The 24,218-nt window shown below is 43.7% G+C and overlaps 1 protein-coding gene across 1 annotated transcript; it reads right to left on the reverse strand.

Annotated features, from left to right (window-relative positions):
• Positions 1-1,049: 1,049 nt before the first annotated feature.
• On the reverse strand, positions 1,050-23,594 carry klhl36 (kelch-like family member 36). Its single transcript, XM_056281692.1, has 8 exons — positions 23,131-23,594; positions 18,173-18,367; positions 17,850-17,972; positions 15,418-15,639; positions 14,233-14,538; positions 11,339-11,566; positions 10,209-10,366; positions 1,050-2,302 (listed from the first exon to the last, which is right to left on the reverse strand). The coding sequence occupies exons 1-8, from the start codon at positions 23,188-23,190 to the stop codon at positions 1,717-1,719; spliced, it is 1,878 nt and encodes a 625-aa protein (XP_056137667.1). The 5' UTR covers positions 23,191-23,594; the 3' UTR covers positions 1,050-1,716.
• Between the last annotated feature and the right edge of the window lie 624 nt (positions 23,595-24,218).

The raw sequence follows: 24,218 nt of genomic DNA on the forward strand, positions 1-24,218 counted from the left end.
ATGGCATGGGCGTCCGGGTAGCATAGTGGTCTATTTTGTTGCCTACCAACATGGGGATCACCTCCCCGTGTTACCGCCGGTTTGGTTGGGCATCCCTACAGACACAATTGGCCGTGTCTGTGGGTGGGAAGCCGGATGTGGGTATGTGTCCTGGTCGCTGCACTAGCACCTCCTCTGTCGGTCAGGGTGCCTGTTCAGGGGGGAGGGGGAACTCGGGGGAATAGCATGATCCTCCCATGTGCTACGCCCCCTGGTGAAACACCTCAGGTGAAAAGAAGCGTCTGGTGACTCCACATGTATCAGAGGCATGTGGTAGTCTGCAGCCCTCCCCAGATCGGCAGTCGGCAGAGGGGGTGGAGCAGCGACTGGGACGGCTCAGAGCATGGGGTGATTGGCCAGGTACAATTGGGGAGAAAAAGGGGGGGGATATATATATACATATATATATATACTATATATATGTGTGTGTGTGTGTGTGTGTGTGTGTGTGTGTGTAGCCCGAGTTAAGACTTAGTAACGATGGATGCATCAAAGGTTTATTTCCAAACAGTGATTTCAATACATTACATCAAGCCTTGAGCACATCAAGTAATATTATGTGTAAAGTGATAATTGCTGGACTAAATGCTGGTTACAGTTATAGTTATATGTACCATCTGTGAGGGTTTGTGCTTCAGTGTATAACATTACACACAGATAGTCTCATTTGTTCATTTGCCCAAAATCACAGTAACAGTCTTAGAGGGCTTTTTACATTCACACAGTGAGAAATGGGTAGATACAGCAAACGACAATGAACACCACCCCTTAGATGCTCAATGTGTGTGTGTGTGTGTGTGTGTGTGTGTGTGTGTGTGCGTGTGTGTGCGTGTGTGAGAGAGCGAGAAAGAGAGAGAGAGAGAGAGAGAGAGAGAGAGAGAGAGAGAGAGAGAGAGAGAGAGAGAGAGAGAGAGAGAGAGAGAGAGAGAGAGAGAACGAGGTGTGTGTGTGTGTGTGTATATGTTGGCCCTGTGTGATGGCCTGGCGGCCTGTCCAGGGTGTCTCTCCGCTTGCCGCCCAATGACTACTGATACAGGCTTCAGCATCCTCGCGACCCTGAGCGCAGGATCAGGATAAGTGGTTCGGATAATGGATGGATGTCCATAATATCAGAACAATTTCTAGGGCAGCACGGTAGCGCAGTGGTTAGTGCAGTCGCCTCACAGCAAGAAGGTCCTGGGTTCGAACCCCAGGGTTGTCCAACCTTGAAGGTCATCCCAGGTCATCCTCTGTGTGGAGTGTGTTCTCCCCATGTCTGTGTGGGTTTCCTCCAGGTGCTCCGGTTTCCTCCCACAGTCCAAAGACATGTAGGTCAGGTGAATCGGCCATACTAAATTGTCCCTAGGTGTGAATGTGTCGGCACTGTGAAGGACTGGCAGCCTGTTCAGGGTGTCTCCCCGCCTGCTGTCCAATGACTGCTGGGATAGGCTCCAGCATCCCACAACCTGAATTCAGATAAGCGGCTTGGATAATGAATGAATGAATGAATGACTAACTATCAGAACAATTTATGTTTCTGGGTTATGAATTCCACTGGAAGTGGTTAAAGATGACTGCAAGACAATGGTAGTACCAACACTTTCCCCATTCACTCCTTTGATTTGAACAGTTTAAATTACTATTTAAGCCTAAACCAGGCTTAGCATCAATTTTTCACCAGACAGGAAAGATGTGGGGTCATTTTCCTCCAGTTGAATGCGGTCTTCCTTTTCCTCTGAGTCCAACTTTCTTCCTCTTCTCAAGAGAGGATGACTGTGGCTGGGGCCTAATGGCGCACACACACGCTGAGGCACCGGCAATGGGTTTGGACAGCTCTGGCCCCTTTGTCCACTGACCCTTGTCGGGGTCGAACACCTGAGTTGCTCGCGAGAACATCATGTGCTCCCAGCTGTAGCCACCCAGCACATAGATCCTCCCTCCCCAGACCCCGACAGCTGCCTCGCTGTTCGGCAGCAGCAGTGGCGTCACACATGTCCACTGGTCGCTGCGTGGGTCAAATGACTCCACCCCCAGGATATCAAAGCGCTCGGCTGTATCCTCATGGTCGTTGCTACCTCCAATGGCGTAGATTAGGTGGTTCATGGAGGCCATGCAGTGCCAGCCACGAGCTAAAGACATGGCCTGGCGCTCCATCCAGACATCAGCACCCCGCGATGGGTCATAGCTCAGGACCTCCTGGCGGTATGGTCCGATCTGGTAGTCATGGCCACCAGAGATGTAGACCACACCTTGGTAGGCTGTCCCTGCGTGGCCGTAGGTAAACCTAGAATGGCAAATGAGGGACAATGACAATAGGTAAAGAGGTTAGGGGATGAGGCTTCTAGGAGACAAAAGTCTCAACAGGCAGTTGAATTTGCCTTTTTTGTGTTTATAAGGTTATGTTTTTTGTGTCGTTTATGTAATGTGAAGTTATTTTGTCATAGTGGCATACATGCTATGCTAATCACGTTTCTTATTTTATTCTGTCTCTTGCCTGAGAGAGCCTGACTCAGTTGCTCTGATGCCATTCTTGATTTAGGTTAGCAGCACATAGCATTTTATGTCTGCTTATATAATATGGAAGAAATCCGAATTTAAGGATTTAATGTCGCATCTTTTTAGTCAAACTTCTAACAGTCTTTTATCTTGTCCGCTTCACTACCTTTCACTTGATCATCATTTCATTCATTTTGTGCTTTTCACCTTCATCCCTTCATTGCAATATTTTACTTTTATCAGCTTATATTCTCGTTAATGGTTTTTATTTTTTATTTTTTTTTATTAATTGATATTTTTCTGGACAGATCAACAATTGCATCCACAAACACAATGCATCATAATACAAGTATCCAACAATGTCAACTGTCTCTTTTCCTGTTTTTAAACAACATGTAAGGACCTCTAAAATCTAAAAATCTTTGGTACATACGTTGTGGCACTTCATTTACCAGCATGCTTTGTGTCTTGGATGTTTCCTATGTTGGTGTGGTTTCCGAACAGGTGGACCAATGGAATGTGTTTGTATTTGAATTTTTGTTATTGGCCAATGATATGGTGTGGAGTTGTTATGCCCGCGAAATCGCGAGGTTCGCAACGGTCGATCTCCTCACGGGAAGGGAGGAGTTTGGGCGATTCGCAGCAGGACTCCAAGGAGAGAGGCCCATTTTTCTTTCTCTCCGCGGCCCCGTCTCAGTGCCCGTTTCGCGGAGACTTTGTACACAGCCGTGTACTGGGCCCGCATTTGAGGACAGGAGTGTTGCGATTGGCCCACGGTCGTGTGCTTGCTGGTGGGGTTTGTTTTGGTCCGATTGCTTTGTTTCCCACCGGAGGACCATTGTCTTCGCCAGGGTTTTCGGAATGTTGTGACCTGTGGCCATCTTGTGGGTGGAGGCCGCTGCCGGGGAGCCGACAGCTAGCGCTGCGTCTTCCATCCTCTGGTCTGCACACAGCCTCCCAGTCGTGGGAGCGATGGGTTGTGAGTAACCCGAACATTTCACTTATACTGACACACACACACACTTTTGTCTTGTCGCCTGGGCATCGTAGGGTGTCTGCCTTGTTCTGCGCTCAGAGAACTGCTTTAATGTGCACCAACGGGCCCCAACAGAAAGTGCTGGGTATTTTTGTATTCTTTTGATACTTTCTTTCTGTTTATTGTGACCGGTTGTCACACCCTGTGTAATTTTAATTAATGTTTATTTGATCAACAATACTACACTCATGTTGTACTCTTTTTTTTCCCTCTCTCTCTCTCTCTCTCTCTCTCTCTCTCTCTCTCTCTCTCTCTCTCTCTCTCTCTCTCTCTCTCTCTCTCTCTCTCTCTCTCTCTCAGTATTATCAAATTATCATTATTATATTATTATACTATTATTATACTATTATCATTAATTATATTTCGGGTGTATTGGCAGCTCATTTACTTTTAGAGTGCTGGTAATAAGCTTGTACAGTACTTCAGTACACAGCAGGGTTATAAGATCTGCCTTGACCACAGGTTTGTTAAATTCTGGGAAGATACACCATTCACTAGCCTTAGGTAAGTGTAGTATTTTCTCAGTGGAGGCACCGTGCTACTAAATTGATAATTATCTTGGTTAATTATTTCTATTATCATTTATCACTAATATTGTCATTAGTGGCACTAGGCTACTAGTACACAGGAGGTTCGGCCAGCTCACCATTCCACCGCTGAGAACTCAGGATCCTGTTGCGCCATTGGATTTTATTGTAACACTTTAGTAACTGGTAGCATTAGGATTTTGTCTTGTTTAAATGTGCTTGGTGTTGCCCGCCAGTGAAGAAGGGGTTACAAACATACACCCAAACAAAAAAAACAAACAAAGTAAACATACACAAATAAAAAAAAAAAAAACAATTAGACAAGACACACAGCCATAGAGTCCATATGAATATTCATGCAGAGTAATCATCTATTTCAATGTCCACATTCCATTTCTGTGAAGAATAAGCCCCAGACCTCCTTAAACATGTTCTCTCTACCCGCCACTCTATAAGTGATTCGTTCATATGTTACCATCTTATACATTGTTTCCATCCATTCATTGTAGGTTGAAGGAGCATAGGATTTCCAGTGTCTCAGGTTGATTCTACAGCCAGTTATCAGAGCCAGCTGCACCCATAGTTTCATCCGATTAGACCTTCTGACATTTTCTGGTAACAGTCCCAAAAGACACAGTGCTGGGGTTTTAATCAGTGACAACTTCAACATCCCGTTCAGAAAAACAACAATGTTGTCCCACATAAATACTGTCTTCTCACAATAATACAGTAGATGTACTAAAGTCCCAGACTCCTTCCCACATCTCCAGCAAGCATCATTGTCCCTTAGTTTCAGTTTTGCCATTTTACATGGGGTCCAGTAGCTTCTATTGATCACCTTATAATGAATGAGTTGTGACTGTGCTTCACGTGAGCATTTATGCCATGATGCAACAATCTTCTCCCAGACCTCTGTCGAAATCTCCCCCCCAACATTCTTTTCCCAACACATTTTCAGGCCCTCTAGTTGTGGCTTGTGTGCTTCCCTAATATGCACATAAAATAGTGAGGCCCCCCCTTTCCCCATCCATGTTGTATGGAATAGATCCTGTATTCTAGTTTGTGGATTCAATTCAGATTTTACCTGGCCCAATATACAATGCCTAATTTGCAAAAATTTCCAAAAGTCTGATTTGTCTAGATTATATTCTGTCTTCACTTCCTCAAAGGATTTCATTCCATCTTTCCCAAACAGATCTCCAAGGAGATGTATACCTGACCTAGCCCACCTTTCCCACATGAATGTCTTCTTGCCTATGAGAAGCTTCTTATTGTACCATATGGATGCTTTAGGTGTTAGATATGTATTGGATTTCATAATATGATGTGCCACTCTCCAAGATTCCCGAGCAAAAGATAACACTGGGTTCCTGAATGGTATTGCTCTTCCCATTTGTGTCAGAGATGCCTCTAGGGAGGAAGGGTATACTAGTTCTTCTTCTATCCTTACCCAAGCAGGAGCCTGGTTTGGAGGAACATTCATTTTAGAAAGTTGGGAGAGTGAGAAGGCATAATGATACCAGTCAATCTTTGAGAGTGACAGGCCCCCCTGTTCTTTAGCTGCGTATAACTTAGTACGGTTAAATAAGGGCTTTTTTTCCCATCCAGATAAAGTGCTCAATTACTGTGTTGTACTGTTTTAACAACAAGCGTGGGAATGATAAGGGTAGCATGTATATAATATATTGTATTTTAGGTGCTATAATCATTTTCACCAGGTTTATTCTTCCCAACAGTGATATATTCATCTTAGTCCAATTCTGCAACAGAAATTGAATGTTTTGAATGATAGGAGCTATATTTGATTCCATTATCTTATTCAGACCCGGCGTTAGTTTAATCCCCAGATATGTTAGGCCGGACGGCATCCATCTGAACTGCCATTTTTCTCTAATGACCGGTGGGCATAATTTGGATAGTGGCATGGCTTCTGATTTTGTCCAATTGATTGTATATCCTGATATTTCAGAGAAAGAGTCTATTACTAAATTAATTTCTGATGCAGCCATTTCAGGATTACAGGATACCACTAGGCTGTCGTCAGCATATAAAAAAAGTTTATGTTCTTCCCGACCCGCTTGTATTTCCACTATATTCTTATTTGCGCGTAAGGCCAGTGCCAATGGTTCGAGAAAAAGAGCAAACATGTGAGGTGAGAGAGGCGAGCCCTGCCTAGTGCTACGGCTCAGCTTAAAAGAGGGTGACGTGATGCCATTGGTGAGAACAGTGGCCATCGGATCTGTATACATTAGCTGAACCCATTGTAGGAACGATGGTCCAAACCCATATCTCTCTAGAATAGAAAACAAAAAGGAAAACTCCACCTTATCAAAGGCCTTCTCTGCATCTAGAGAGAAGGCAACCACTGGGTCTTCTCCATTTCTCGTTTTCCACATGAGATGCAAGAGTCTGCGTAAATTATCAGCTGAGCTCCTCCCCTTTACAAATCCAACTTGGTCTGGATGTATTAGAAGTGGAATAACATCCTCTAGTCTGGTTGCTAGAATCTTGGCCAACACTTTTTCATCCACATTGATTAGTGAGATTGGTCGAAAATTACCACAGTACTGCGGGTCCTTCCCTTTCTTATGAATTAAAGTGTTTACTGCTGAGCTCATGCTTTCCGGGAGTTTACCTTTCTGTAAAGCATCTTGATAGACAGTTTGCAGTCTTGGGGCTAACTTGTCGATAAACTTCCTATAAAAGTCAGAAGTAAACCCATAATTTTCCGGCGCTAAGTACTGCTTGCTGAATTTCTTCAATAGTGACGTCTCCTTCTAAGGTGTCTCTCTGAGCCTCTGTTAAGGTTGGCATGTTAATTGTTGAGAGGAAGCTCTTCAGCTTAGACTCATCCATCGTCCCTTGTGATGTGTACAGTTCTTGGTAAAATGTCTTAAACATCCCATTAATCCCCTTTTTATTCGTGATCAATTCATTACTTTTATTATATATTGAAGAAATTATGTTTTGAGTTTGCCTCTGTTTTACTCTATGTGCCAATAATTTGCCCGCCCTCTCTCCCTGTTCATAGTATTTCTGCTTCGTATAAAACAACGCTAATTCGGCCTTCCTTTGTAAAATGTTATTCAAATCAAATTTTAATTTATTAAGTTTACGCCACGTTTCTGGGTCTGAATGCTGTATATGCTGTTTCTCAAGCTTTTTTATGTCTTTATCTAGTTTAAGCATCTTTTCATTTTCTGCTCTTTTAGCAAGCGCACTGTGTTGTATCAGACGCCCCCTTACATATGCTTTAAAGGCATCCCACATCATCCCAGAGTCTGAAATTGAGCCCTCGTTAAATTCCCAGAATTCACACATCACTGTCTTAACAAATGTACAATACTCTTCTCCATTTAACCTGAAATTATCAAAGCGCCACCTTAACACCCGTTCCTCATTTTCTTGAGGGGACATAACTACATCCACAGGTGCATGATCCGTCAAAACTATATTGCCAATTGTAGCACTAAGCACTTGGTTAACGAAAGCCCTAGATATAAGAAAATAATCAATCCTAGAATATGTGGCATGGGGGTGAGAGAAAAAGGTATAATCTCTTTCTTGTGGGTGTAATAACCGCCATATATCAATAAGTCCCAGTTCTTCCATCATCAACTCTATTGCGGCCATTGATGCAGACCTATAGCTGGGTTGGCTTGATTGAGAGGATTTGTCCAGTTTCAGATCTCTAACCTGGTTGAAGTTTCCCCCTATAATTATATTGTCGTTCCCCACATTTCTAATTATATTACAGACATCATGGAAAAAGTCTAGCGATACTGAATTCGGACCATAGATATTAGCCGCTGTCACTCTTTGGCCTTCCATTATAGCATCTAAGATGACCCATCTACCTTCTTTATCTGAGATGCGCTTCAGCACTTGGAAGTCTACGTTCCTCTTAACAAGAATAATCACCCCTCTCTTCCTAGCAGGGAATGTGCTATAATAAACCTGTCCCACCCAGTCTCGTTTCAATGTGTCAGATTCCTTCTCATTCAAATGTGTTTCCTGAATAAGGGCTATATCAACCGTTTTCTGTTTGAGAAATGTTAGGATTTTTTTCCTTTTAATAACATGTGTGCACCCCGCTATATTCCAAGATACTATTTTAAGTAAACCCATACTGAATTATTGAAGTATCCCCATAAAAAATAAAAGTTGCCCTATATGCATTTACCCCTCGGATCTGAAAAATATATAGCCTACTTGCATCGCAATTAGAAGGCCTACTGCCTGTATTAGTAGACTCATTATGGCTAGACATCGGACACATAACATGAGCATAACCTACAAGACTAAAAGACACAACAGACAAAAAAAGAAAAACAAAACTGAAAACTAGCTGGCCCCCATGCCAGTCATTCCCATAGTTTAACTTTAGTGAGTCCATGGACCTGGTTGATCCCGTCGAAGGCTCCACTACTGGCTAGCCAATTGACTCAACCCTCACTCCTTAACACGCAACTTAGTGATTGCATACCGTGTGGTAGACCTAATCAGGCTGCAAAATTACTAATTTTCCTTAGTCCCTACCTCGTGGCTAACATATTACTGTTTCTATAAACAAGTAGACCAACAGCAACGACCTCAGATTAATACCAGAGAGCCCTGGTTAATATCCCCTGCGGTATAGGCTTTCCTGTCTCTTTCGCTCCCCGCCTACCATAGACCGGAGCTATTTATACATGCCGGTGGAAATAATGACACGATAGAAAAAAGAAAAAAAAAGTCCACCGGTTAGGCTACCTTTCGCTGGGGGTTTCCACTCGATACAGTCTTGTCCATACATGGTGACATCGTGGTCCTGCTTTCTGCGGGTGCTCTCTATACCAAACGAATAAGAGTTGTTGCTGTATCAATGTCAATTTGATGTCAATGTCAGTTAGCCAAGGTCTCGAAATCCCAAATTAATCCTTGCCATCAGCGAGCGCACCTCTTTCCGCAGAGGCCCCTGTTTTATCTCCCAGGCAGCTGAGAAAGAACTTAGCTTCCGCCGGGTTGGAGAACTCGTGTCGCCGCTTGTTAAACGTGAAGGTCATCGTGGCTGGATATCGCAGGGCGTACACGATCTTGCGTGTTTCTCTTGTATGTCTTACTTCTCTTGTACGTTTCTCTTGTATGTCTTGGGCGTAGTCTTGGAAGAAGTAAATCCTCGCGTTTCTCCAACTCACTTCTTTCTTCCTCCTAGCTGCTGCTAACACTGCAGACTTAGCCTTATCTCGCAGAAAACGAAAGATGATGTGCCTCGGTCTGGAGTTGTCATTCGGGGGTGGGCCCACACGATGAATCCTGTCAGCTTCGTACCACTCATCCGTGTTTATTCCCAAACTCTCCTGTAGCAGTGTTTTGAGAAAGGCATCTTAATCTTGGCCCTCCGCCCCCTCCTTGATACCCGAAATCCTGATGTTCTGGCGCCTGGAGTAGCCCTCCAAGGCTGATAGCCTATCTCGCAGCAGCCTGTTTTGCTTCACCATTTCCTCCATGACTGGGCCCTGTTTAGCGTTGTCAACCTCCAGCACTGATATTCTTGATTCGGCCTCGGTAGTTCTGTCCCCAAGCTTTTTAACAGTGTCATTCAGAGAACCCATTCCACTTTTCACTCCGGATACATCTTTAGCTAGAGTCTCAAGGATGGTCTGAATGCCCTGTAGTTCAGTAGCCACGTTAGCTAGGTGTGGGATATCTGTAGCTTCATGCTGCGTCGCCATCTTGCTCATTGGTTCGGTAGAAGTTTTAGTTCGCTGATTTTGAGGCGGATTACGAGTAAAATAATGACTCTTTTGGGACATACTCAATCATGTAACCACGAGGCGCAAAATAGACGGAATTATACAATCATAATCTAGATTTTTCTGAGAGTTTTGTCGAATTGGCCAGACACTACTTCTCCTATGCAGCCATCTTGGGTGAGCATACCACGTGACTCCTCGTTAATGGTTTTTAATTTTCATTCTGTTATTGATTCTAAAGCACTTTGCAACTTGACTTTTTCTGCTTGTGATTGCTTTAATTTGTCCGCTTCATTGTAATGTAAAGCACTTTGAGCTGCATTTCATGTATGATAATTGCTATATAAATAATGTTTATTAGTATTATCATTACTATACCAAGCTATATGTTCTTACCTGGGCAGTCCTGCCACATAGGACCAGCTGTCTTCAGCAGGACAGTATATTTCCACGGACGACAGCGCTCCGGTGTCATTCCTCCCACCCACAGCGATCAAGCACTCCCCCACTGCCCCCAGGTAGAAGTCCACACGCCGCTGGTTCATAGGAGCACCCTGGAAACACATACTGTCAGTGCTCTGATTTTACTGCAATTATTCATTCATTCATTCATCATCAGCTGCTTCTCCAGGGTCAGGTCACAGTGGCAGCAAGCTAAGTAGGGCACTCCAGACGTACCTCTCCCCAGCAACGCCCTCCAGCTCCTCCTGGGGGATCCCAAGGCGTTCCCAGGCCAGATTGGACATGTAGTCCCTCTAGCGAGCTCTGGGTCTACCCCGGGGTCTCCTCCCAGTTGGCCGTGCCCAGTAAACCTCCAAAGGAAGGCGCCCAGGAGGCATCCCAAACAGATGCCCGAACCACCGCAACTGGCTCCTTTTGATGCGAAGGATCAGCGGCTCTACTCCGAGCTCCCCCCGGATGTCCGAGCTCCTCACCCTATCTCTAAGGCTGAGCCCAGACACCCTACAGAGGAAACTCATTTCAGCCGCTTGTATCCGCGATCTCACCTTTTCGGTCACCACCCAAAGCTCATGAACATAGGTGAGGGTTGGAACAAAGATTGATTGGTAAATTGAGAGCTTTGCCTTCTGGCTCAGCTCCCTCTTCACCACAACAGTCCGGTACAACCTCTGCATTACTGTTGATGCTGCACCAATCCACTTGTCAATCTCCCGCTCCATCCTACCCTCACTTGTGAACAAGACCCCGAGATTCTTGAACTCATTCACTGGAGGCAACAACTCATCCCCAACCCGGAAGGAGCCATTATTTCACAAAAAACAATATAAGAAAGTTGGGGTGAGAAGAGATTATAGATTAAATAGTAGGAGTGGCACTGCTCATGGCAAAGCCTTGAAGAACACTCTTATGACAATTCTGGTAGGACTTCCTCCCATAATTACAAATGGCTGGATGAGTGAGAATGAAGAGAATGGATGTCCTAAATTGATCATATAGACTACCAATGGTGTTTGTGTGTAATTTATGAAGTAACATCACTCATCACTCTGCTCTGTTTTGGTTACCTTGGTCCACTGGTTATGCCGTGGGTCATATCTGTACAGCATGTTACATGCTGCATCTCCCCCGTTGTCTCTGGAGGAGCTGCCCCCAGCAGTGTAGATGAAGCCGCCCAGCACAGCCAGGCAGTGGTGACTCCGCTTGGCGGGGAGCTGGGTCTCTACCTCCCAGCTGCCAGCCTCACTATCCAGCCAGCACACATTTGCACTTAGCTCCTCGCCACGCTCTGACACCTTTAAAATGGATGCAGAATACACATGCACATGGGAAAAGTGCTTCTTTTCACTTGTCAGGTGGGCTGCAGTAGTCCCGCTCTGATATCGCCACTTACTTGATTAAAGATAGAATCTGTAATGGATGTTTTTATGCATGCTCAATAATACAGGTAAGAAAATCAAAGAAAGTTGAATCAGTTCATCTTGATACAACGTTTATTGACAGATAACGTTTCATCACTCATCTAAGTGACATCCTCAGTCTAAGCTGACTGCAGGTATCCCCACCCCCCTTATAAACAACACAGTTGCATAACGACCGAAACCAATGCTCAGTTTCATATGCAAATAGGCGTGACCATTAACTAGAGTTTCAATGGCAATGTGTACTATTCACAGAGGATTTGGGAATGTTTACAATCACCGACACAGCGGCTGGGGAAGGGGAGAAATCCCACATTAAACAGGCCCTGGTTAAGTGTGGTTATCCTAACTGGGCATTTGTCAAAACCAGGAAGATGCCCAACCAGTGCACCAGCTGATCAAAGAGAGGAGAAGGATGACAGCTGCCTAAGCGTAAATCAGTGGTTATTCCGTATGTGGCGGGAGTGTCGGAAAAGTTGAGACGCGTATTTTCCAAACACTGCGTCTCAGTTGCTTTCAAACCCCAAAGCACGCTGCGCCAGAAATTGGCCCACCCCAAGGATCGGGTCCCCTGGCACAAACAGAGCACTGTTAAGTGCCAGGGGGATTGCAGTGACTTGTACATTGGGGAAACTAAACACGATGGCACAACACAAAAGAGCTAACTTGTCAGGCCAGGACTCTGCAGTCTACACCCATCTACAGGCCAGTGGCCACTCTTTCAAAGATGAGGATGTGCAAATCCTTGATAGGGAGAAACGCTGGTTTGAATGTGGAGTCAAAGAGGCCATCTATGTGAAGAGGGAATGACCGTCCCTGAACCGACAGGAAGAGCACATCTGTTGTCATCTTACAATGCTGTGATTGCAAACATTCCCAAATCTTCTGTGAATAGTAACCATAATCATTGAAACTCTAGTTAATGGTCAAGTCTATTTGCATATTAAACTGGTCGTTGGTTTCGGTCGTTAGGTCACTATATTGTTCATAAGGGTGGGGATACTTGCAGTCAGCTGAGACTGAAGAGGTCACTTAGATGAGTGATGAAACATTTCTGTCAATATTGTATCCGATGAACTGTTTCAACTTTCTTTGAATCTGTGATGGAGTGAAACAGTCAGTTCTTATGTATGCTATGATGATTGCCAAAACACCTTTTTTTGTTTGGTGGAACTGGTGGGTCGAGTTCCCTCACCACGGCTAAGGGGCAACATAAAAAGCAAGCTAGTTAGCTGACAGTGTGCAGCCCAGTTTCCCAAGCTAAGTTAACACAACAAAATGATAGATACCACTAACATTGGGGGGGGGGGGGGGTCAAGTTCTTACTTGCATGATAAAAATGTTGTAATGCAGCACAGCTTGTGAATCCTCTTTTGGTTTTAACTTGATGTACTTGGTTAGGACTGCCTGTGCCCAACAGTGCCTTTCTTTGTCACGCCCATGTTGTCAATTACCGTAGACAAATCTAAACCCACTAAATAGCCCACAAAATGTAGCAAGACTGAGCTCAAGACAGCCACAGCAGTTTTAGATTATGGCATTGAGGCATGTCTTGTACAAAACATGTTTAAAACACTTTTAAGTGGATTTCATTTCGAAGGCTCCCTGAGTTTAGCAACATATCATTTTTTTAAGTTTGCCAAAATTGACATAACAGGTGCAACAAAAAATAGAGAGGCTGTGTTGGAAGCAGGCAGTCCTAACAGAGTTCATCAGGTTAACATATTTCCATTTCAGGAAAGCGTATCCTGTATGATGGTGAGCGGGTGCAAGCACATATGCTTTTCAGGTGAGGACACTTTTCTCTGTCAGCCATTGTAAAAAGTGTCCTCCCACATTCTCCCAACCCCTCCCCTATTCCCTCTCAACTCAAACATACATGCACAAAAATCCAATCAAAACAAAATATGTAAACACAGTGCAATAACCAAGTGGGGCTCATTTGCTTAGAGGCTGCTGTTTGACACCTTTTTGAACCTTTGCGCAGTAGCTGTAGCCTTTCCATCCACCCTTTCAGAACCAATTGTGAAATATATAGCTTTTTAAATTCTAAACATGATGCATTGTTGTTAGGTTCACAGTTCGAACCTGAGCATTGTCTTTGCCTTGACCAGGTGTCATAGGGAACATAGTACTGTTCCTGGGTGGCGAGCTGATATGGGTATCAGTGACTCCTACAGGTGGTGGGCATATCTAGGAGGAAAAGTGTAAATCTCCACATGTGTTATGTACCTCCATTAAACATATCTGAACCTGGAAGGCTAAATAAAAGGTGTTCCACATGTATTGGAGTAAAAGAAGTGACTCCACGCATATCAGAGGAGTCTGTACATGGGAGTCTAAACTCTATGCTGCCACCGTAGGGGTTGTGCAATGGCGGGACCTTAGGAGAACAGGAAATTGGACACATTAAAATTGGGAGGAATCTGCTACCCCTCCCAAAAAGAAGAAAAAATAAAACAATCCTGATAAATAATCTCAAGTGATTTAAGTAAAAAATAACCCAAACAAAGTCCATCTTCTCAGTGATTCATCATTACCTCCCCTCCGACAAGCAGCAGCTGGTCCACTCCTCCCCTCAGAGCGGTTCGTCCAGTTTGTAGTAGCGGCTGAGCGCTGGGCCTAGCATGGTAGCATAGTGCCTCCTCCACCAGGGCCTCACAGCTTGGCTCCTCTGGCAGCAGGGCCCTCACTGTTGGCAGCACGCGGCCAGCCAGGTCTCCCGCCGGTATCAGAGGGAAGTGGATGTGTGAGAGGAGCTGTCTGGCATGGCTTGTGCGGTCGGGGGACTGGCTCAACCACTGAAGAGTCGCCTGGAGCAAGGCCTGCTCACTCTCATGCTGTACCTAAAGATAGAAGTTGAAGGATTCACTCGAAGATGAAGATATATGCCTTCCTAGGATTAAAGGCATCTTTAAAAGGCATTAAAGACATGGTGGGCTGGTTGTGTTCTGAGCATTGGTCGAGAGGCTGGCATTAGCATGAGAGATCCACTTAGGCAAAGAGTTTCATCTGTGGCCATTTTATTTCTATGTAGAAGTTTGTATTGGCACAGGAAGAGAAGATGGCAGTCTACGTTCACATTAAAAGCCTTACTGCTATATATTCTGATTTTTTGCTCACTACTTGACAGTTCCTGTTCATATTTATCTGGCATTACTGTGAAGTGGACCTCTGCCCTGAAATGACCCTCAGGTGCACATTCACAAATAACATCACATGCATGACACACAGGCATGCATGAACAACAACAAAAATCTGGAATATCTGGGAAAGCCATAAGTCACCATAAGTTTGTGATAACTGCCACGGGATCTTTAATGACCAGTGAGCCAGGACCTCGATTTAACGTCTCATCCGATGGATGGATATAAAAATACCACATATATGAATGTGGCCATAATCTAATTTGAAAATATCAGAGCTGTGTCACTCGTAGGCAGAAAAAGTGGATCTGGGTCATTTCCACCTGTAGTGTGAATGTAGCCCAAAGAGGCTCTCTGGATTGTACATGGGACAAATCAGGAAGCACTGTGTTAGACTGCTAACAGTCCTGATGTCCCGAAAGGGGAAGACTGTACTGAGTGCTGGACTTGCTTAACACATATCTTTGTTCTAATATATTATACATGACGGCGAGAATGCTCCTTTTGCTTCACACCCTTTATTAACTAGCCGCCAGACTTGTAACAAAAGGAAATACTATCTCAATAAAGCATTCAAACCTGGCCACTGGAGATGTAAGAGGTGAGCTTGTGTAAGGGAATATCTCGAAGGAAGTCGGGGGTGAATGAGAGCGTGGCAAAACGCTGGAGTATAAAGTCGTCAATAAAGGTGTCCAGTCGCTCCAGACTGTAGAGAAGGGCCAGCTCTTGGAGATAAAGGTAGTTGTCCTCATTCACCTCCCTCTCCAGGTACTGACAACAAAAATCCACTGCTTGCCACACCTAGAAAAGAGGAGTTTTTACTTCATATTATTTTCAGGGCATTCTAGTTTAATTATACACCAGAAATTACAGCATGACAGACAATATGGAGAGCAGATAGAAAAAAGGGTAAGGCATTAGAGGAGCACGATCTTCATATGGGAAAGAAACTAAATTTCAAGTTGAAGCCACAATATAATATATTTCATATATTTTATAATATAATATAATATGATATATAACAATAATAATATTATATTTTTATCATTATAATATATAAAATAATATATGGGTGTCCGGGTAGCGTAGCGGTCTATTCCGTTGCCTACCAACATGGGGATCGCCGGATCGAATCCCCATGTTGGCTCCGGCTTGGTCGGCCATCCCTACAGACACAATTGGCTGTGTCTGTAGGTGGGAAGCCGGATGTGGGTATGTGTCCTGGTTGCTGCACTAGTGCCTCCTCTGGTCGGTCAGGGTGCCTGTTCAGGGGGGAGGGGGAACTGGGGGGAATAGCATGATCCTCCCACGCGCTACATCCCCCTGGCGAACTACTACGTGTGGACTACATGTCCAATCTGGCCTGGGAATGCCTTGGGATCCACCAGGTGGAGCTGGAGGGCGTTGCTGGGGAGAGGGACGTCTGGAGTGCCCTACTTAGCTTGCTGCCACCGCGACCCAACCCCAGAGAAGCGGCTGAAGATGAACGAATGAATGAATGAATGAATGAATGAATGAATGAATGAATGAATGAATGAATGAATGATATAACATAATATTTCATGAAAAATATGAAATATGAAAGCTGAAGATCTTCATACGGGAAGGAAACTAAATTTCAAGTTAATGCCACAATATGAAGCTTGATATAATAATAATAATAATAGTAATAAATCAATCTTATATAGCGCGTTTCTAACACTCAGTTACTTTACAATAAACGGGGTGAAACAAGACAACAAATATGCAAACAAACATCATTTTTTCTATCGCTGCCACATTTATGACGATAAGCTAATCCATAAATATCCTAATTCTGAACACCTTTTTAGCCACTCATTTCATCTGTTACTCTCAAGTTGGACTTTCCAGGGAAAATGGTACATCACATTGCATTTTACGTCTTTCTATAGCCACCAAATGAAGAGGAAAATGACCCGTAAGAGGGGAGTTGATGGAGATGTGAAGCTGTCGTGGACTTGGACTTGACGGAGCTGTCAGAACAAGTTTTGCTCTTTTTTCTTTTTTTCTTTTTCTTTTTTGGATTTTCCTCCTTTTTCTCTCCAATTGTACCCAGCTAATTATACCACTCCTCTGAGCCGTCCCGGTCGCTGCCTCACCCCCTTTGCCGATCCGGGGAGGGCTGCAGACTACCACATGCCTCCTCCAATACATGTGGAATCTCCAGCCACTTCTTTTCAGTTGACAGTGAGGAGTTTCACCAGGGGGGCGTAGCGCTTGGGAGGAACACGCGATTCCCCCTAGTCCCCCCCCACCCCGAACAGGCTTCCCGGCCGACCACAGGAGGCGCTAGTGCAGAGACCAGGACACATACCCACATCCAGCTTCCCACCTGCAAACACAGCCAATTGTGTCTGTAGGGACGCCCAACCAAGCCAGAGGTAACATGGGGATTCGAACCAGCGATCCCCGTGTTGGTAGGCAACGGAATAGACCGCTACACTACCAGGACCCTGATGTCAGAACAAGTTTGTAAGAGACCTTCATTCATCAATAGTTACTATAACACTGTTGTTCAAAAACCCGGTTGAACCATTTTTTTGGGGGGGGGGGGTTCACATAGTAGCCTCTGGCGACTGTTTGATATCAAATGGACTTTTTTTTGTGATTCAGAATTTTCAAACACCGCCACAATTACCACATATCCCTACAGGCATTATTAGCAAGTTAAGAAGAAACAACAGGCTTCGAAAGTGAAACTTCATTTACAATGTTGCAGCTCTTGTAATTGTTTCTAATTTTGCCCTGAAACTGAGGCACACCTTTGAGGCCGAGCACGATCCCCACCGAGTTCCATTGAATAAGACCCACTAATGTCTGAGATGTCACAGGACACCAGTGAATGTGGGAAAGGACAAGGTTGTCATTTTGGGTTGTAATAAAAGCTTTCTTTCAAATACTATAATCAAAGACCGTTCATTTCAAGTTGGTTATTTTTTCTTAATTTTGCTTGACCAAAAAGTTAAGCATGCAGAGGATATTTGCCTCACCTGCAGCAGGTGTGCAGTCTCCAGCACATAGTCAATATTTCCTCCATCCAATGGCAGCTCTCCACTGTACAGGAAGTCCACCACAGTTTTCAGACCGATGTACGACGTCCCAACCAGTTCCACCTACAAAGAAACAGAAAGCGAGTGAGAGAAAAGGAGGAGGAGAGAAAGGAAAGGGAGTATGTTTTGGCAAAAAAAAAAAAAAAAAAAGACGGAACGCTAAAAGATAACAGGAAAAAGGCGGAAAATGTTGGTGGAAAAAGAAATTAGCGTGTGCACTCACTCACACACACTCACACACACACACACACACACACACCTACCTGTGCCTGTCGTTCCTCCCTCATGCCCAGAGTGAACATGGCATGGAAATAGGGGCTGCAGACTGCCAGAAGGGCCCGGTGGGCGGGGACCTGCTGTTCATCTGCCACCAGCACCACATCACACAGCTGACCCTGCTGCCGCTGCTCATTGAGGCCCTGGAGCAGCACTGTGGCCTGCTCTGCCCAACAGAAAACCTGCCTCCCACAAACACATATTTTGACATATTTGGCAATTATGAATACATCATTGCTGTAATCAACATTATTTAGACAGGACCTTCAACCAAACACCAGATGTGACACTTTTTAATTAATAATATTTAATCAGGGTCGTATTTATTAATAAGTCTTTTTCAGATGAAATGTTTCTATTGGGGAAATGTCTGAAAAATTCTATATGAATACGAGACAAACCAAGGATACTAACAGCCACAATGGGGGAAAAAGAAAAAGAGTCATTACAGGGAACCCCCTCCCATCTGAGTTCCTCCCTCAATACCTAGCCCCGTCTCCCCTCCCCCAAGTGTACCACCCAGCCATCTGCCCACATACCCCACCCCAGGACCCTATAGGCTATAGGTGGACAAATGAATCAAAAAATAAAATACTAAAGTTGCAGATACATGGTCAACTGAGTTTTTTAGAGTCCCGTGGTGGCACTCGTTTGTTCATCAAACACAACATAACAAGACGATGCAACATTTTCAAGACTAATACATAAATACATTTAAATATTAATTTTGATAAATATAATTATTGTTTCTTTTATGAAGAAATCTAAGAGTCGCTTTGATGGTGAAAAGGTTTCTTCATTCTGCAAACTGAAGTCAAATCAGATCACTAAATCAGCTGTGCAAAAACTAGACGCATAGGGGAGACAGCACCACACGGTGACTAGAGAAAGCAGGGGGTCCCTGATTCAACCCTTGAAACGAATAGTGTCACATTCCATCATCTGTGCTGTGTCTTACCAAGTGTCCTTGAACCAGTGAACCACTACCAACATATTGCATATTACTCTGTCAGGGATGGGCAACATGATCCAGAAAGGGCCGGTGTGGGTGCAGGTCTCGAGCGTGTAACTGCTTGGTTGGACCAAAGACCTGCACCCACACCGGCCCTTTCTGGATCATGTCGCCTATCCCTGATGGATGGATGACAATCTCCTCAAACTCCAGCCACAGAACCTGTTACAAGTTAATGTGTTATTCAAATAGCTGTGTTATAAACAATTTACAGGCAACTCCTTTGAGTGGCTGTTGCAGCTAGAAAAGCACTATAAAAATGCAACTTGATTGATTGAACCTTTGTAGGTTTTTTTTTCCAAAATATCTGGATAACATCATAACATTAAAATGTGATGTAAACCTGCATTTACACAAGTCTCATCACTATTTTAAATTAACAATCTGGTGCAGGATTCAAAGGATTCCAAGATTTTAACATTAGAAGCAAATGTAAGTCCATTGGACATTGGAGCCACTTTATTAAGTGATTATTTTTGTGATCTTGTCATTTTTTATAATTTTTGCTAGCATTTGAGATGCCATTCAACTTCTACAAATTTCATAATGACATATTGGTAAAAATATCCAACACCCAGTGAAAATTTGTTTTGCTGCTCCTTCCCCCGCCTGCATGCATAGCTGCAGCAATTCCTGTGGGGACACACTGGAGTTAGATTTAGTTCACTACTCAGAACCGCCTATCACTCCTCCCAAGTCGCCTCACTGGGGCAAGTTGCCACTAGTCTGTGGCTGTTCTCAATGGGGATCTAAACTGTCGCACACTATCATATACCATTACCCCATTACCCACTGTCATACTAGTATCCGCTGTTGGTGGCAAAGCAGACACAACCACAGACACAACCCTGCTACTCTGCCAATTGCAGGAACACACGATCAAATCCTCATTTTTCATTGGTCGAGTCTCTTAATATTCTAGTTTACACTGAGATTTGTGTATGTACTGAAAACACAGACACCAGCATCGCCCTTCTCTGGGTGGAATTTCTGTCACTCCCCTTGCACATCTGGAAGAAGTGGTGTCACAGGTTTACTCATTACACCTATGTGGAAGTATACTCCAATTTCTAAACCTCTCACCCTAATCTCCCGTGAGTATCAAGATATCTGTATTACACAACAAGTGAAGCACACACTCTTGATTCTATGGACCCCCCTGGAAAGCTAAATTTTTTTGTTGGGGAGTTGAAAGGGTTGCACCAACAACCTGAGGATGTTATCGCATCACATCACTCAGAGTTATGACGTCCACTTATAACCCACCAGCCTCTGCATTCCTCCACACCCTGGCTTCCTTTGACTCATCCCTTCTCAAAACCTCAGCCACCCACAATGCAGGTGAACAACTTGACCTCCACTTACCCAATCACTATTTTGTCTCTCAGTTATGCATTTGCACACATTGACCACTTTTTACTCCAATTCTCCATCTCTCTTTCACCCATCTGTAATTTCGCTACCTGTCACAGCCTCCACTGTCTGTCTCCCACCAGCCAATCAGCTTCACTGTCCTCCAACCTACCCCAAATACAACAATCAATTGCTCTTAACACTGAGTGTGCATCTGCTACCCTATGCTCCACTCTGTCTTCAAACTCTGCCTGCTCACCGAAACCAGCTTAATCTGTACCTCCCTGCCATTGACTCAATGATGCACTGAAGAAGTATATGGCCAGGCTCCGGGTAGCTGAGAGAACATGGTGGAAGTCCAGAGACAACACTGATCTGATACATTATGGATCATTCCTATCCTCTCTCTCTCGCTACACATGCAACCTTCTTAAAAACATCCTATTACCAGCACAAGGTCTCTAATGCCTCCAGCATATGCAAGATATTCCAAAATCCAACTGCTGTAAAGACGATGTCCACACATCACTTCTCTCTTTGCATCCTTACACTGGTTAAAGGCTGCTGCCTGCATAAAGTTCAAAACATTGCTGCGGGATTTCTGGGCAGTTCAACCAACTGACTGCACATAATTACCTGCAAACCCATAATGATGTGTACCCTCCCAGTCAACCTCATTTTTATAGTATTTCTGGATGGCTATACTGTCTATGCCCACTTCAGAGAAAAGCTCGAGGTTCATACTTTTTTTCGCCTGGCCCCAAAATAGTGAAATGACCTCCAGTCATCCACGAGGAGAGCAGACTTACTTACTTCATTCAACAAAGCCCTAAAAACGTCCCATTTGCAGGCATATGTTAATCCATGTATGGCCTTTAAGCATGACTGTAATGCTGATTTGTGACATTTCTCAGCTAACTTGCAATTTGACTCCTTTATTATTTGTGCTAACATTGTTGATCTCCCTGTTGTGCACCCACAGTAATCGCACCCGTCAGGACATCCACTCTCGCCTTGGCTGTGATAACTATTCAACACACACACACACACACACACACACACACACACACACACACACACACATATATATATATATATATATATATATATATATATATATATATATATATACACTACCGTTCAAAAGTTTGGGATCACCCAAACAATTTCGTGTTTTCCATGAAAAGTCACACTTATTCACCACCATATGTTGTGAAATGAATAGAAAATAGAGTCAAGACATTGACAAGGTTAGAAATAATGATTTTTATTTGAAATAAGATTTTTTTTACATCAAACTTTGCTTTCGTTAAAGAATCCTCCATTTGCAGCAATTACAGCATTGCAGACCTTTGGCATTCTAGCTGTTAATTTGTTGAGGTAATCTGGAGAAATTGCACCCCACGCTTCCAGAAGCAGCTCCCACAAGTTGGATTGGTTGGATGGGCACTTCTTTGAGCAGATTGAGTTTCTGGAGCATCACATTTGTGGGGTCAATTAAACGCTCAAAATGGCCAGAAAAAGAGAACTTTCATCTGAAACTCGACAGTCTATTCTTGTTCTTAGAAATGAAGGCTATTCCATGCGAGAAATTGCTAAGAAATTGAAGATTTCCTACACCGGTGTGTACTACTCCCTTCAGAGGACAGCACAAACAGGCTCTAACAGGTACTATTTAATGAAGATGCCAGTTGGGGACCTGTGAGGCGTCTGTTTCTCAAACTAGAGACTCTAATGTACTTATCTTCTTGCTCAGTTGTGCAACGCGGCTTCCCACTTCTTTTTCTACTCTGGTTAGAGCCTGTTTGTGCTGTCCTCTGAAGGGAGTAGTAAACACCGGTGTAGGAAATCTTCAATTTCTTAGCAATTTCTCGCATGGAATAGCCTTCATTTCTAAGAACAAGAATAGACTGTCGAGTTTCAGATGAAAGTTCTCTTTTTCTGGCCATTTTGAGCGTTTAATTGACCCCACAAATGTGATGCTCCAGAAACTCAATCTGCTCAAAGAAGTGCCCATCCAACCAATCCAACTTGTGGGAGCTGCTTCTGGAAGCGTGGGGTGCAATTTCTCCAGATTACCTCAACAAATTAACAGCTAGAATGCCAAAGGTCTGCAGTGCTGTAATTGCTGCAAATGGAGGATTCTTTGACGAAAGCAAAGTTTGATGTAAAAAAAATCTTATTTCAAATACAAATCATTATTTCTAACCTTGTCAATGTCTTGACTCTATTTTCTATTCATTTCACAACATATGGTGGTGAATAAGTGTGACTTTTCATGGAAAACACAAAATTGTTTGGGTGATCCCAAACTTTTGAACGGTAGTGTATATATATATATATATATATATATATATATATATATTATTCGCTGACTCTATTATAAACCGCTTTAGATTAAAAAAAACAACTAAAGAAAAATATGGCATAAACGTAAAATAACTTCCGCTTTACATGTCATGGGAGGGCCCCTTGCCAATTAATTCTGAACCAATTGAATAGCTCGTCCACAGTTTGGGGGAGGGGGCATAAAATAAGAGTGACTTGCTATCACTCGTGTCAATCTCGTGAGAGACCAACCTTGGACGATTCGCTGATCCGCTGCGGCCGGGAGACACGGCTCTGCTTGCCGCCGTCCATCCTTCTGCTCTCAAGTTGTCATCTGAGTCACACAGGCACACGCCAGCGCACAAACACAGTCAAATAACATGCACCCAAAATAACTTCTTTTATGTGGGTTGTCAACTGTGCAAATTATATCGGCGAAAACGGTCCAAGAAAAAAATGTCCCAAGCTTTCAAACGCCCTCGGGAGTACTATTACAGTTGCGCGCTGGAAAGGAGGACATAACACAGTGTTGCACAGTAGTACATGGTCAACATGTCGTCATTATCGCTGTAGTCTGCCTTGGCAGGATTCCTCCAAGTCTCACAAATTACAAAAGGGTGCGCTGCTGTTCCGAAACATGCCATTTTTCCCACATCGCCGTCCTCTTTCCAGAAACAAACATATGCAATTTGGCAGAAAAATATAAAATATTTGCAGCCGCAACCAACATCTTCCAGGAAGTTAACCGAAGAGCTGACCAATCACAGCCAGCTTGGGGCGCATTTAAGAGCAGCAACGTTGCGAAACTGTTTCTGGCGTTGCTCGCCACCAAGACAGCTGCTATGTAATTTTGGGTCGGATGGGCCCAAAATATAATATGGACAACTACACGAGAATCCTCTTTGTCAAGTAGAGACTATTAACGTGCCTTGTGTATTACAATTACGCCACTACATTAATGTTTCCCATATGATTTAGATGCAACAGTTTAGACACTTGTTATTTCGAAGTAATGTATACATTTCGTCAGTGTCGATATGAGCTCATATCCGAACAATTTTTTTGTAACTGTTATAAAAAAAAATGTCCAGTGTTGATATGCAAACTACTGAGTCAAAAAGGATCACGTAGATCGGATAGTGTCAAATATTGGTAGATTATGTAGATTAGTTACAGTTGAAAATTGACATCTATAAACAAACAAGTTATCTTTTTTAAACTCAGTATCAAGCTTGTCACTGAAATATCATGGACTCTTTATCTGCCTGTCTGCCCCCCCCCATCTCTCTCTCGCTACCTCTCTGAAACTAATTGTAGTTCTAGACACTTTGGCACAATTA

The sequence above is a fragment of the Lampris incognitus genome, chromosome 6 (assembly GCF_029633865.1).
Source record: "Lampris incognitus isolate fLamInc1 chromosome 6, fLamInc1.hap2, whole genome shotgun sequence".
Classification (NCBI taxonomy): Eukaryota; Metazoa; Chordata; class Actinopteri; order Lampriformes; family Lampridae; genus Lampris; species Lampris incognitus.